General features: G+C 43.2%; 1 protein-coding gene across 2 annotated transcripts in view; it reads right to left on the bottom strand.

Moving 5' to 3' along the window:
- The window catches only part of C12H16orf78 (chromosome 12 C16orf78 homolog), a 293,236-nt gene that overhangs the window by 88,332 nt on the left and 189,461 nt on the right, over positions 1-15,443 (bottom strand). For both annotated transcript variants that reach the window (XM_085637524.1, XM_085637525.1), the window contains one exon: positions 8,509-8,659. In XM_085637524.1, coding sequence (XP_085493650.1) covers positions 8,509-8,659 — 151 coding nt within the window. The remainder of the gene's footprint in view (positions 1-8,508; positions 8,660-15,443) is intronic.

Raw genomic sequence — 15,443 nt, 5'->3', positions numbered from 1 at the left:
CCCCCCCCCCTCCCCGCAAACGTTGAAAAATAAAACGATAATAAAAACAAGTTATTATCATTTTATTTTTCAACTTGTGCAGGCTGCGTTCTGGGGGCAGGCCATTGGGCAGTCAAGGGAGGGAGGGGTGGGCAGCACTGCTGTCAGTGCGCATATGTGTTTGTCCGGCCGACTTAGGCTGGCCAAATACACATGCGTACTCCCCCGTCTCCAACCCAGCTGCATTGCTGGGTTAGAAACGGCAAAGCACAGGATCCCAGCCTCCCTAAGAGCGCAAATTCCCAGCACTCAGGCCAATCCTGACGCTGCTTTCTAACATGAAAGCAGCGCCAGGATTGGCAGCAAGGGAGGCTGGGAGCCTGTGCTGCAGCGAAGAGAGCGGAGAAGAGAGGCAGGCGGACAGTAAGTATATTTTATTTTTTATGTTTGTTATCGTTTCTCCTCCCTCCCCCCACCTCCCTGTCATCCGTCATCGCCTCCAGCACCTACCATGCCCCGCCACTTCTCCCACACAGCAGCCGCTACTGCGCATAGTACTTCCTATGAGCAATGATTCAGAGCAACTGCAACCCCCCAATTGACAAGTCCTCTTACTTAGAATTCAGTGTCTAATGAACAGTAAAAGGTAAAAGAGGCGCTTTTAGGATGGAGTGAATTCCAATTGCTACTAATGAAGTTGACAGATAAATCCGGTACCTGTATCCAGCGTCTTTTAAGTGGTTAGAGAAAACCTCATTTCAGCCCGATATAAAAAACGGATTTACCATTGATTAATGTATTTGCTTAGGTAAATTCAGACCACGAAAGGTCTTGAGGTCATCAAGCGAGTCTTTAGGCTACATTTCCTTTTTATATTTAATTACCTTTGGCTTTATCCTCTGATCTATTCAACAAAGGAACATATACCAGTCTGATCTCACTGCTAGTTGCCTCATTTAACATTTACCAATTGAACTGTACGTTACCTCAGGAGAAGGCACACAAAAATACAAGTACATATTGAAATATCATGCCACAAATATTTGTGGAATGTTGGGATATAATATGTCTAATGCGCTGAATTAGTGGGCAGCGAGTATTACCTGGCACTGATTTTAATACTACAATACATAAGGCCCCAACTCCAAATATGACATTGGACAATCTGGTGAATGTAACCTTACGGGTCACAAAGATCATTTAAAAGGCTGCCCAGTTACGTGTTGCACTATAGAACTTCATTGCTTTTCCCGTCTGACATCACCAATGGACACCCACCCAGTTAGAGGTGTAATGTTTATTGTGGGTCGTCTCATGTCAATAATGGAAACCAGGACTTAATAAGTAAAAATAAAATAAAATGCAGTGGGCTCAAATATTTCTAATAGGCCAGTTACCAGCTTTGTTGAATCCAGGAGTTGCTGAACACCAAGTTTGCTATATCTTGATTCCACGTTATGCCTTTTTCTTCCATCACCCTACACTTCCTGGCTTTTTATCCCAGTGCCGTCGGTTCTTTTTATATCCGCGTTTGTCACGTTGTCCCACCTTTCCCACTTTTCTATCACTTTTTCTCGCTGTTCCCCCTTTCTGTCTTTGCTTTGTGTCAAAGTCTGAAGATACAAAATAAGTCCCAGTCCTGGAATACTATTACCAGTGTCAGCCACCTGCAACTGTCGGTCCATTCCTGATCCGAGCTAAGAACCTTTCCCTCCCACATAATCGTTTAAAAATTCCTAGTACCTACATATTTTTTTAATTGCTCCATGCAGTCCATGGATCGTAGTATCTGCTAAAAAGTCTGTGATATTTTGCGAATGAGAGGCGTTTGAAATGGATCCTTGCTACTGATTGTGGGTGGCAGGTGACCTTTGATTACAGGTTTGGGGGCACCTTTCAGAGGCAGAGCTATCAACAGTGCTGCTGTGGCACCGGAGCCCAGGGGTTTGAGAGGCCCACTGCACCTCAATTATACCCGTTTGTTAACACCAAACCAGGTGAAAGGGCCATTTTGCTCGTTTACATCCTGGCACGTGGCACTTGCTGCGCCAGTGAGTCTGGCGGGTTGCTGATCTCCGCATCTGTCCTGCTGGAGCGAAGACCTCTGAGCATCTCCCGCACGTGGGCGAGGATAAGATTGTCAAGCATCCAGCCGGGCAGAACTAATGGCCTGTCCTGTCAGACCAACCTGCAGCATCACTTCCCAGAGAAATGCAGCCGGGAATTGACGGAACGGGCCAGCAGACACTCACGAGCCCGTCTGATCCTCTGCAAGGCTTTTGACACTGTGCCTCGCGGGTCTGCAATGTCAGTCTTCTGCGGTAATATATGTTTTGCTATTGTGAACGGCGGCATGGGCCTTTTAACATGACAGTGTGCCATGTTTTAGCTCATACCACTGACGGTTTATTTATAGAGGCGCCATGGAGACACGGTGTAAATGAGATTTATCAATCGCCCTGCTGTGTGTCCCTGACGTGCAGCAGTTCTTGCTTGGAGCTCTGACACGACCCTCACCTTAAAAGCACCTGTTCAGCAGCCCTGGCACAGACAATGTATTCAGCTGATTGGCAGACCTGGTGTAATGGGGAGAAGGCATGAAGCGCGATGTGTGAGTGGGGGTTGTAAAAGAAAGTTTGAAAGCACTAGTGCCTTTATACAGGGAACCAGACTGGATGAGGAATTTATTTACAGCATCTGGTAAATTCGGGTAGCCTAGGTGCGATATTTACCTCTGATTGATTCTGGATTTTCTCTTATGATGAAGTACATGTGAAATGGGGGTTGTCAGCACACTAAATTCCACCAGTCTCAGTAGTAGTGACAGAGCATTTTTCACCAGGTAAATTTTGGCAGTTTTAAAGGTAGAAATGTATCTGGGAGGGGAGTGTAATTGCGGGGGGGGCGCTGTTTAATGCACTATTCATAATTGATTTCCTGTGCTGAGATTGTAATTTCACACTCCTTTAAACGAGAGATAAGACTTTTGTTAAGCAATCAGTCACTGTTGGCATGGCAGGGGCAAAGGCTGCGAGGGAGTTTGAGAATCCAGGATGTATGTTTGGCCCTGCACAGACGAACACAATCAGTGAAAAGCCACATGGTAGATGAGTGGTCCTGACAAGATGCTCCTTTACACAACTCTTTAGTCTCATCACAACAGATGACTTTCAAAATAGAACACCATTATCATGAAGATATATATGCTCCTTTAATATAGATTGCAATAAATCGATCAATTGATAATATAAAGTCGATATTATCTAGAGGATATAGGAGGTTCATTTCCCAGACTAACAATAGTACATAAGGGTGGGGCAGTGACGGGGGCCTATTCCTAACAACACCCTTATAGTCCTCAATATGAGAATAAAAGAGATACTAAATAATCTTAATATACTTGAGATGAATGATGGTGATAGATGAGTATGCGTGATGGTTGATTTGTGGACATGAACAAGGCCCCCTAAAGCAATTATAAACTGCATGTTGAACTTATTTTTCCTCTCTTTTTAATTATTTATGGTTTTTCACTCCTTATGGAATTTATTTTAATTAGAGAGAGGGCAAAATGGATTGGCTTATAATTTGTGTTATATGTGATATAGGATTGTGATTCATATTTTGTTTTAAGGCAGGCACAAATGATACTGTGTCATTTTTAAGGAGAGACATTAAGAATAAGAGTTCTGAAGAAGGTCACTTAGAAACATACTGCTCACCGAAATGCGTCAATGCCTATTTTGTCATTGTTAAATTTGAGGAACCTTCAAGTCCAATTACACAATCGATGGACTTCAACAGTACTGATTCAGTCGAAATAACGTGGTTATGATTATTTTAAATTGTCACTTGTGTTTGTCTCTCGTATAGATTACATTTTATTGTTATATATATGAGTCTCATTGTTGAACAATGTTTTTATTTATAAAATTGTTTTAGGAAATCATTATGTTGATTGTGTTTCATATGATTAATTGTATTTTTTAATAAATGTATTTTTTTTATATATACAAGAAAGTTTTTCTACTTATAATTGATTTATGGGGTTTGATGTGATAGTGGATTAAAAATCATTAGATTGCCCTTTGTATGGTTGAGTGTGGATGAATTGATTATTGAGTAGGTGCGATCCAAGAGAGACCCTCTTTTTTAGACATTTATTGTATAAGGTACCCCTTCTCTTGGTGAGTGAGGCCACTCTCTTTTTGTTTGAAAAATGGGGGTAACTATAAAAGCAGATCCTAATTTCCTACAAAGTGGTACACCATATACCCAGGGTCTGTAATTCAAATGCTGCTAGAGGGCCTGCAGCACTAATTGTACCACCCACATAAGTAGCCTTTTCAAACTAGTCTCAGGCCTGCCACTGCAGTGCCAGTATGTACAGTTTACTGCCACTTCGACTTGGCATTTAAAACTAATTGCCAAACTTCAAACTCCCCTTTTATTACACATAGGTCACCACTAAGGTAGGCCTTAAGGGCAGGGTGCTATGTAAGTAAAGGGAAGAACATGTACCTTTATGTTTTTCATGTCCTGGTAGTGACAAACAGACTATTTTATTTTTCATACTGTGAGGCCTACTCCTCAAATAGACTAGGCCTGGGAAACCCTAAAACACTTTTAATCTGTAAGTCCTAATCAGAGAGGAGTAGCTTTGCCTTGTTTCATATGTTTGGAATGGTAAGGATAAAATCCTCCTTACTAGTGATGTTGGATTTATCATTACTGTTTTAGAAATGCCTCTTTTATAAAGTGGACATTTCTCTGCGCTTACCGCTCTGTGTGCCTGACAGCCTGTCTCCAATACACGTCTGGGGTGGGTGACAGCTATACTTTGTGCATTCCCTTTAGACAGGCACAAAACAGAAAGTATAGGTTGCCTGAGTGCCCAGCTACATACATCTGCATTCTGGTGGCCTTGCCTGAACAGGATGGAAGTGATGGGCTATCACTTTACTTGAATAGGCTGTGCCCTATCCCCACGCAAAGGACTGATTATCCCCACAGATAGCCTGGCAGACAGGACCGGGTTGAAAGGGGCCCTTGTGCACTTCCAAGGGCTACTTTGAAGTCACCCTTCATCTCACAGGAACCTTTGGGTATAAGAACTGGGTCTCTGACACCTTAACATCAGACACTACTGGACTTGCAACTGAGGCTCTGCCAAAAGAACTGCTGTGAAGGCCTGCTTTTCTGTTTGTGGCCCTGCTGCCTGCTACTCTCAGACTCTGCTTAAAGAGAACTGGACTCTGTCTTCAGTGCAAGCGATCTCCAAGGGCTTCTTAGCTTGCCTCATGTTGCTTGAGACTTAGGGATATCAAATTATCCACCCTTGCTCTTATGCCTGGCTCACTGGAAGTGGCCCAGATATTTGCAACATGGATTTCAATCCATCTTCTATCTGTGTGTAACAGAACCGTTGCATTGACCTGATTGCAGGAGTAAAATCAGTGCATCAAATCGGAACCAGCGATTTGCCTCCTAAGGTCAACTCATCAGACAGCGTACTGCCGCCACTGCAGCTTGGTGAGATCGACGCATCCCCCGGACTGCATGGCAGAATCCGATGCATCGCTCAATGCCTCTCGACTCCAGCACCCGTCTTCAGAACTGACACATCACCTCCACTTCATTGAGATGTTAGATGCATCTACTTACTTGCGACCTGGAAAAGTACTTTGTTCACTGAGGCCTGTGTGCGTCCTCTAGCCGGCAGGCGCTCTATTGCAGTTGGTCTGAACTTTGTCTTTGCCCAGGTCCATTGCGACCCAAAGTAACCTTTTTAGCACTACTTGCGCTTTACTGCATTTATTCCTTTAAAATTCAATTTGTTGTTTTGGTCTTGTTTTGTTCAGAATATAATAATCTATTTGTCTAAACCTGTGTGGAGTCTTTTTATGGTCAATTCATTGAGTTACTGTGTATGTGTTGCACAAATACTTTACACATTGCCTCTTTAGATCAGCCTGGCTGCTCTGTAACAAGCTACCAGAGGGTGAGCACGGGTTATATTTTGGTGTGTATCTAGCTTACCTTGACTAGAGTGGTGGTTCTTGCCTGTTCTGGGTGCACATCTCAGCCAACCAAGAAACCTATTTCCAACAGTGATTTTGTAGTTACAGGTTGTAATATGGTAAAAATAAATGTGTATAAAACAAAAAATACCTGAAATTCACGTTATAGTTTACAAAACTACCTTATACCTGACCATGCACTGCTGATGTGCTCACATATTACATCACTCATAACATGTTAAATTACATCAATGATAACATCATTCATTACATCTCTAATGACAATAACATCATAGCCATACACAGCATAGCGTTACTGAGTGTATCATTGTGGGTTGATAGCATGGAAATAGAGCAAGCCCTAGAGACAAGTGTAACTGTGGATTCTAAAAGGTATATGGTGCACCTTTTACAAATGACTAAAGTTGGAGGCATAAGATGTTTTGCTTGTTAGACAAGGTAAAGGTTTAATGCACCTGATATGGGTTACGGAGGTATGTTTCAAAATAGGTTGTAGCTTAAATCCAAAGCCTGTTCTAATAATCTGTAGATTATTGAAAGATGTACATTGTAGTTGTGTCCTGCTTTGAGGTGGGCTATTTCAAACTGGTGCTGTAAGCATGACTGTAAGGTTGTATGCCATTATGCCCATCACAGGAACGTGTGTAGTCTGTTTTACTAAACTACAGAGCGTTGCGCATAGGGCCTGAAGGAAGGTGTCTTTTGAATTAACATTGCTGGCCATAATAAGTCTTTAGGAGAGAAATCCAATTAAGGTGGTTATAAAATTGCCAACAGGTGTAGCGTGCTAAATATTACAAGTCCACAAACCCTGCAGGATGGTGTCACCATGATTATATGATGAGATCAGTACTGTCATCAATGATGTCACTTGAGATGTCATCAGTGATGTCATCAATTATGTTATTTAACATGTCATGAGTGATGTAATATGTGTAAAAGAGTGTTTTACATGCTCAGCAACATGGAAACAGACATAACTATGTCCTACCTTTAGTACACATCACCATGTGAGGAGTGGTGATAAACTGTGGCAACCTGACATGGCAGAGATGCTTTACATATAGAGCAATGTAACCTTAACATACTAGCCATATAGACACCGGTATAACAATGTAGTTTTATAGGGCCATTAATGTGGAAATTAGTAATATAACTTTGTTATGTTATGTTACTTTTATTTTATATAGCGCAAATCACCTCTGGTCTCTAAGCGCTTTAAAAGAAAAGAACAGATTGCCCGCATGGGAAAGTCCACAAGCAGCGAAGCTGGCAATTAAACTAAAGGCAATGTCTTCCCATGGTGAGCAATCTGGAAAATGGCATGACAATGGTGTGTGGGCAATGGTTAATAAAGAAACAGATTTAACAGCAGTGGGTTTACAGAATGAGCAATGTGATAACTGGAATCGACTTGCAAGCATTACGTACTGGTTAATGTTGAGATAAGCATTACAAGGTGGTGTTATTTGATGGATAGTTCAGCTGTCTGAATCTCGAGTCTATATGGGTGGTCCCCTGGCACTGTAAGAAGCAAGCTCGCACTATAAGCTGCCCTGATTATTTTAATTGCACCACGGTTTTGCGATCATATTTTTGAGCATTAATATCAGTTTTGAATATTATGCACCATGTTTAACAGGCAAAGAACAAGTACAGAACAGTATATCACTGGGCACAAAATATGCCCAGAATAGAACCCAAGTTGAGCATTTCTTTCAGTTGGGTTTGTTGGATCCGATGGGAACTTCTTTGCTATAGATATTTGACTTCCGCTTTTCCAGGAAACATAATTTTGAGGCACATACGATCTACTGATGCAGAGAAAAAATGGTACAAAGTAAAGTGCCAAACCGGGTAATGCTAGAATATTTTACCAGGTCTTGATCTGAATTTCCTAAAAATCCTAAGACTTTTTGGCCAATGCATTTGAAAAATTGCAATAAAATGCATCAATTATTCCTATATTTTTCTAAAATTACCCAAATCTAGGGGACGACTGCTGGCTTGCCCTCTAGGCTCCCTAGCACAGTGGTGTATATGGACCTGACATTGAATATTTTTTCCATGGCTGCCTTTGGCTCCCAGCGTTTTTTGACTTTATTAAAGATACAGGAATAGCAAAGGGAACTATATCTTAGCACAGCTTTCATAACTGTTCATATTGCTCCTCACACAGATGCCTTCGATGGCCTTTTTTTCTGGTATCTTTATCATGACATGAAGAGCATCTCCTTTAGTTCAAATATATCTGTCTATAATGTATTCACTGTTTTATATCGGGTTGAGAATTATGTCTTTGAATATTTCATTAACGAAGTAGCTTTTTACTCCAGCCCAGTCCTGTCTATTAAAAGGCATTGCCCAATGCCTGTTTCTACAAACGTGCAACTATCACTAAAATTCCCTCTCTGAAGCCTCAAAAAAGATACCACTTGAAGCAATCTTAACTATGCATTCCGTACGTTTCTGTTAGAACACCACCTACCGTTAGACACTGTTTTTGTTGCTTGCTGCAGGAAGCTCTTAAACCTGGGTAAATGGTCAGAGGTTAAACTCTCTGCACTTCCGGCCGAACACCCTGCCAAGCCTTGCAGGGGATCCTCGTTTTGCCGGAGGTCGGCCATACTGATGGGTATCTGTCGAAAAAGTACATTTCTTTAAATCGTGAAAGATAATTTGCTTAAAGCATATAAGAAAAAGTGCAGGGAAATGAAATTGCATCGAATGACCAAGGAAACCGTTTGTCAGTGGAAGTCTGTGGTACAACTTGGAAGTGGGTCAGATCCCGGAGGGCTCTCTGCAGCGAGGCTGCCATGCTATTCCCCTGGGGAAAGCCCTATGAATATGTTCTTAAGGGACCAATGCACGAAGGACTGCTTTCCAATTTCGTGACTAGTTCAGATTACTTATAGAATGAATGCTATGCGTTAATGAGTTCACATACTTTTTTTGCTTTGCAAGATGGAGTCAATAGAAAAAAGCAATAAAGCAGACATGCACCGCGTATTCTGTATAACGTTGTTCTTGTAAAATAAGACACTGGCAGCATTTGGTGCTAAATAAAATGTTTTAAAAGTTACGCTCGTGAAATCTGCTTTGGACATACTTACTCTCCCTCAGCAAAATATGCTTGATGGTTGCAATTGGAAAACATATATATATATATATATATATATATATATATATATATATATATATATTATCTACTGGCGGTCGCCAGTAGATAGATAGTTATAGTTAGGACCATGTTTCCATAGGAAGTCCGCAACATTCTATTTGGAATAACTTTGGCGCCGGTTGACAAATCCGCTCAAAATTTTCGAAATAGGTGGGGCGCTCCGCTCCGCTCCTACCCTGAAAGTGTCGCGGTGATTCGTCAAGCGGGGGCCGAGAAAAAAGGGGGGTCCCAAAACGCGTTTTTCCCATGCATTTTTCCATAGGACCTTTAGTCGAAGGTACAGCCCGAACGGCTGAACAGAATTCCTTGAAATTTGGCAGAGAGGTAGTCCTCAGGTCAGGGAAGTGCCTTTTGCAGGTCTGGTGTCAATCTGTTCAGTAGTTCCTGAGAAAATCAAAAGTAAAATCATATATATATGTGGGCGGAGCCTAACCACACATCTCATCCTGAGATCTGATTGGCTGTCAGCACTTCATCCAAGAAGTGTTGGCAGCCATCTTGGGACCAATATACATGATAGCACCTCATTAAAAAGCATTGCAGTTAATAGAAGGTTTTAAGACTTTAGTTACATTATAAATCATTTGTTGATGGTACCATACTCATTTTAGGAATTGTGGTATGTTCTAAGGTGATTTCACCATGTGAAAAAGCCTTCTGCTGGGATATCATGATTGAGAGAAAAATATTTTCTCATGCTTTTCCCACAGAGGTTTGGAAGGTGATCTATAAGCTAAACTGAGAGCTTATTTTCTGTATATCCACATTATCTTTCTCAGTCATGTGAGAATGAAGTCTGACATTCTCAGTAAAACATGTACATCCAACAAGGGCAGAGACTGTCAGTTGATTCCTTTGTGTTCTACTGCAGCTTCCCAGAGTGTTCCAAAGAACAACTAGAGCACTAACAGTCCTACTTATGATAAACGTATGGCACACCTGAAGCCACCTTGCTTGGATTAAAGTGGTAACTCTTAAAACATTTAATTTAAAAAGGAACAAAATGAGGGGGTTCATTTTTCCATAAAAAGTATGATTAGTGCTGCAGAAAGAAAAATTAGGGCACATTTTGAGTGACTTCTCAAATCCTCTTCTATTTCATTAAAAAATTCTGACATGCAGACTGAAACATGCACTTTCAATACCAGCAGCAGTTTTCCCTGGTGAGCAGTAGCTTTACTACAGTGATCTAATGAGAAAAAAGAGTGCTAACATTCTGAATTTATGGCAAATGTGTGACACATCTGAATGCCGTCTTGATGGAATCAAAGTAAAAAACTGAAAGTATTTCCTACTGAGGAGACTGCAGTAAATGAGGAAATTAGGAAACTTCATAACAAATAAGTCTCCCAAGATGGCCACCAGAGACAAAAGAGCCCAAATGTAGCCCAAATATCACCCAGATGTAGCCCAAGTATAGCCCAATGACAGAATGTCCCAGAGTGTTCTTAAAAACAACTAGAGCGCTTACTGTCTTCATTATGACAAAAGTATGGCACACCTGAAGCCATCTTGATTGGAATAAACTGGTAACACTTAAAACATTTAATTTAAAAAGGAACACAATGAGGGGGTTCATTTTGCCATAGAAATTATGATTAATGCTGAAGAAAGAAAATGAGGGCACATTTTGAGGGACTTCTCAAATCCTCTTCTATTTCATTAAAACATTCTGACATGCAGACTGAAACATGCACTTTTAATACCAGGAGCAGACTTCCATGGTGAACAGTAGTTTTACTACAGTGATCTAATGAGCAACTAGAGTGCTAACTTTCAGAATGTATGGCAAATGTGTGACATATCTGAATACCTTCATGATGGAATCAAAGTAAAAAACTGAAAGCATTTCCTACTGAGGAGACTGCAGTACATGAGGAAATTGGGAAACTTCATAACAAATAAATCTCCCAAGATGGCCACCGGAGACAAAAGAGCCCAAATGTAGCCCAAAATCACCCAGATGTAGCCCAAATATAGCCCAATGACAGAAGTGTGCAAAACACTTATTATTTTGTGTTTTTGCAGTGTTATATAGTGCAGACTTGTCAGGTATTGGAGTGCTTTACATGAGCATTGGTTACATCACACAAGAACAAATTCATTTTGGTTGTAGACATGGGGAGACTAAGTGATTTGACCAGAATCACAGAATGTCGAGCTGAAGCAGAAACTCCAACCTGGTTCCCCAGTTGCAAAGTCTGCAGTTCTGGCAGTAACACCACATCCTCTCCCCTAAGTGCAACATTTAATCAAGTGGTCAACTGGATAAAAAAACATAAAGATAACAAATAATTTAAAAGTGCTTTGTCGCTATTTGAATACTCAGAAAATATGTCCTTATTTTAGTCTTTTAGAGCACTAACCATAATTTTGATGCCAATAAGACCCTCTCATATATGTAACTTCTAAAGGAAATGCTCTAGGTATTACAGTTTTGATTACATCAAGATGACGTCAGGCGTTCCACACTTTTGTAATAAATATAGAATGTTAGCAATCTAGTTGTTCATTAGGATACTGTTGAGAGGCAGAGGCCAGGGGCACGGACTCTGAAAATTGAAGGCAGGTAGGAGGGTCTAAAGGCAACAATGTAACCACACTGAGCAGGCAGGAAGGGCCGTGGCAGCACAACAGACTATGGAGGGCAGTGGAAAGGGGGGCAGGGGCAACCCACCAACAATACAGGACTTGCAAGAGAGGCTGTGGCAATGTAATAGACCATTGTGGGCAGAAGGAAGAGGCAATGGTAGTACAACCATACATGCCAACAGACCCGATTCAGCCAGGAAACGTCCAATGTTTTTAAGCTCAAATGGGCTTTATTTGATCTGTCTCCTGTCTACAATCTCCTCTTTTTCAATGTAACTCAAAGGGGAAAATCAACACCCCAGTTTTTTTCAAAATCTCCCTCTTACCAAGTTCAAAATGTTCGCAAGTACGGTACATTGGATCATGGAAGGGAATGGGGTAGGGACATGGACTTGGATAACAGAGGACAGGAGGGACATGGAGAGGTGCACTAAACTGACCCTGCAGGGCAGGCATCAGGGTTTGCAGCAGCACAATACACCACACAGGGCATGCGGGACGGGAGTGCAGCACAACAATCCATAGAAAGCAAGAGGGAGGGGACAGGACCATGCACATGGACAACAGAAAACAGAGGGGCAAGAGGCAATGGTAGCTAGCTGACCATAATGGACAGACAGGAGAGAAAGCTGCAGCATAACAGACCATAAAGGGCAGGAGGGACGGATCAGGGGCATTACAATGGAACAGACAAGCCGGGAGGGAGGGAGTAGGGGTCTGCACATGTAAACAGAGGGCTGGGGGCAAGGGGGCAGGGCAGGAGCAGCAAGATAGCCATGGAGGTCAGGCAGGATGGGCACTAGAAGCAAGACACACCATGAAGAGCAACAGTGAGACTGTGATGGCATACACACAGACCATGGAGGGAAGGTGGGGGGGGTCAGGGGCAGCTAACTGACCACACAGGGAAGGTGGGAGGGGCCATGGCAGCACAGAAGACCATACATGGCAAGTGGGAGGGTTAGTGGCAGCACAATGGCTATGATGGGCAAGAAGGAGGGTGCAGGGGCATGCACAAAGGATGATGGAGGATAGAAGGGAGGGTCAGGACCTGTGCACAGACAAGAAAGTTCAGGGGAAGGGGCCTCACAACAGACCGCATGGGGCAGGCAGGAGGAGCAGTTGCCGCACAACAGACCAGGGAGGGCAGAAGGGTGTGGCAGTACAATGGACCATGTAGGACAGGAGAAAGAGGATAGGGGCATGGCATGTGGACAGGCAGGGTGGAGGGGGCAGGGACAGGTTACAGTCATCTGACAATGCTAGGCAGGTGGGAGGGGAGTGGCAGCTCAACAGAACACTCAGAGTAGATAGGAGTGGCAGGTCCATGGAACATGGTGGGCAAAAAGGATGGAGCAGGGGCATGCACAAAGACATCGGAGGGCAGGGGGAAGGAGAATAGGGGCAGCAAGCTAAGCACAGAGTTTAAGCAGGAGGTCAATGATGGGGCATAGAATTGGGCAATGGAGGGCAGGAGGAGTGGACTGGTACATCATACTAAATTGAGGGCAGTGGCAGCACATCAGACCATGCATGGCAGGAGGGAGGAGGCTAGTCCATGCATTCACACAACAGAGGATAGGGAAGAGGGGGATGGGGCAGCAAGCTAACTGTTCAGAGAAGGCGGGTATTAGGAACTTTATTGTTTTTAAAACGTGTGTCTGTGCGAACTAGTTAAAATATGAACAAGTAGCTCACTTTTATTCAGGAAGAAGAGGACGTTTGTGACTGTGACTCCGGGATCACTTGGCAGAAACACCCCCTGACCCTCCACCCCCTATCGCAAAATGTAATGCCCGTGAAAAGGGTAGGTGAACACAGTGTTATATAGAACATAGTCCTGAGAGCCCGATTGAAAATGAAAACTAGATATAGTGTATGGTATAAACTATGCACCAAAAAGTGTGATATAAGATGAACCGGGCGTGAAATATAATATGCAATACATTGTGCGCAATGACAGATTCATTGGAGAGCGCGAGATAGCACAGGCACTAGCGCGTGCTATGCGATATGCGCCTTGGAGTGTAATATGCACAGGGCAGTGTTGTGTAACCTAACTAGTCTCTAAAGTTGTAATATAAAATATGTGCTGGGGAGTGTAACGTTGCATATGCACTGTGACAAAGATATGGATCCCAGATTGTAATATGTATGGCATAGCACTGTGCGTTATAACATAGGCATCGAGGAAGGCACGTTAGATGGGGCAATATAACCCGTGCGAAGACAAGTGTGGCATGACATATTCACGGGGTGGTGTTACAGTGCACATGGGCTAGAGAGTGTCATAGCATATGCACTAGCTGGTGGAATACAACACAGAGGTGTGTGGCACTCGGCAGGCAATGGTGGGTGTAACACAGCATTGGGCTCTGCCAGCAGCGCGCTGTGACTCTCATGTGATGTTCGTCCCCTTTCCAGAGAGTAAAATAAAAAGTATTACACATCCGGCAGTGGATGTGTGTTTTATTAACCGTGAGGGGGGTTTCTTGCATAGTTTTGGTCGAATTTTTGTCGAATCCCCTTTGAATGGCTTGGTGTGCATGTGTATTAAATGTGCCCGTCAATAGCTACCCATGTTTGTATAAATAAACGACAAGGGTGTCTACCGGGATTAGGCACGGTAGGGCATCAGACATGTCAGAGCTTCACTAGTGGTGTAAATACATTCCACGTGGATTCATTGTATGCATAGTCACCTTTTAATGAATATCACGCAAATCGTCATGGTGATAGGTACGTACGGTTTGTCCAGCATGTCCTAGGTGTGTCTATAAATATATATTTTTTAAAAATAATAAAAAACAGTGGCCGGCCCTGGGGATTGGGGTCAAAAAAATATAATTAGGAGACAGGCCCTGGGGGATGGGGTCATCAGGGCCAATATATTAGAATAAGAAGGGGAACCACACAGCACCCCTTCTTAAAAAATTAAAATAAATAAAAGACTGGCATCGTGCCGGAGGCCACGCCCCCTCCTTGCAGCACTCTGCAAACGCGCCCCCTGGCGAGTTGTAAGTTGGGGAATTAATTCCTCTTCAATACTGAGGGTCCCTGAGGGCCAACTAGCCCAACAGGCATCTCCAGTATGCGCCAGGGAGCTGCGCTGCAGACAGGTGTTCTGAGGCCAAGCCCCTTTTTACACCTCTCTGCAACGCAGGTCTGTGGCGCTTACTGGAGGTACCTAGTGGTCTAGTTTGACCCTAGGGACCCTTAGGATTCAAAGGGACTTAATCTCTCAACTTAGAACAGCCACAGGGCAAGTTTAAACAGTGGTGAAGGGAGGGGACGGGGCCTGAGGTGACGTGTGCAAACACGCACTATGGCACGTTGTAAATTGGGGATATAATTTCCCTTCAATACTGAGGGCCCCTGGGGGCTAACTAGCCCACCAAGTGCTTCCAGTAAGCGCCACTGAGCTGCATTGCAGAGAGGTGGTCCAGGCCGTGCCACTTTTTACACCTCTCTGCAACGCAGCTCTGTGGCACTTACTGGAGGTACCTAGTGGGCTAGTTGGACCCTAGGGACCCTCAGGATTCAAATGAACTTAATCTCCCAACTAAAAACGGACACAGGGCGTGTTTACACAGTGGTGAAGGGAGGGGACGGGGCCTGAGTTAACGTGTGCAAAAACGCCCTGTGGCCTG

This window comes from Triturus cristatus, chromosome 12 (genome assembly GCF_964204655.1).
Source record: "Triturus cristatus chromosome 12, aTriCri1.1, whole genome shotgun sequence".
Lineage (NCBI taxonomy): Eukaryota > Metazoa > Chordata > Amphibia > Caudata > Salamandridae > Triturus > Triturus cristatus.
The sequence above is the reverse complement of the archived record's forward strand: the minus strand, read 5'-3'. Positions and strand labels throughout refer to the sequence as shown.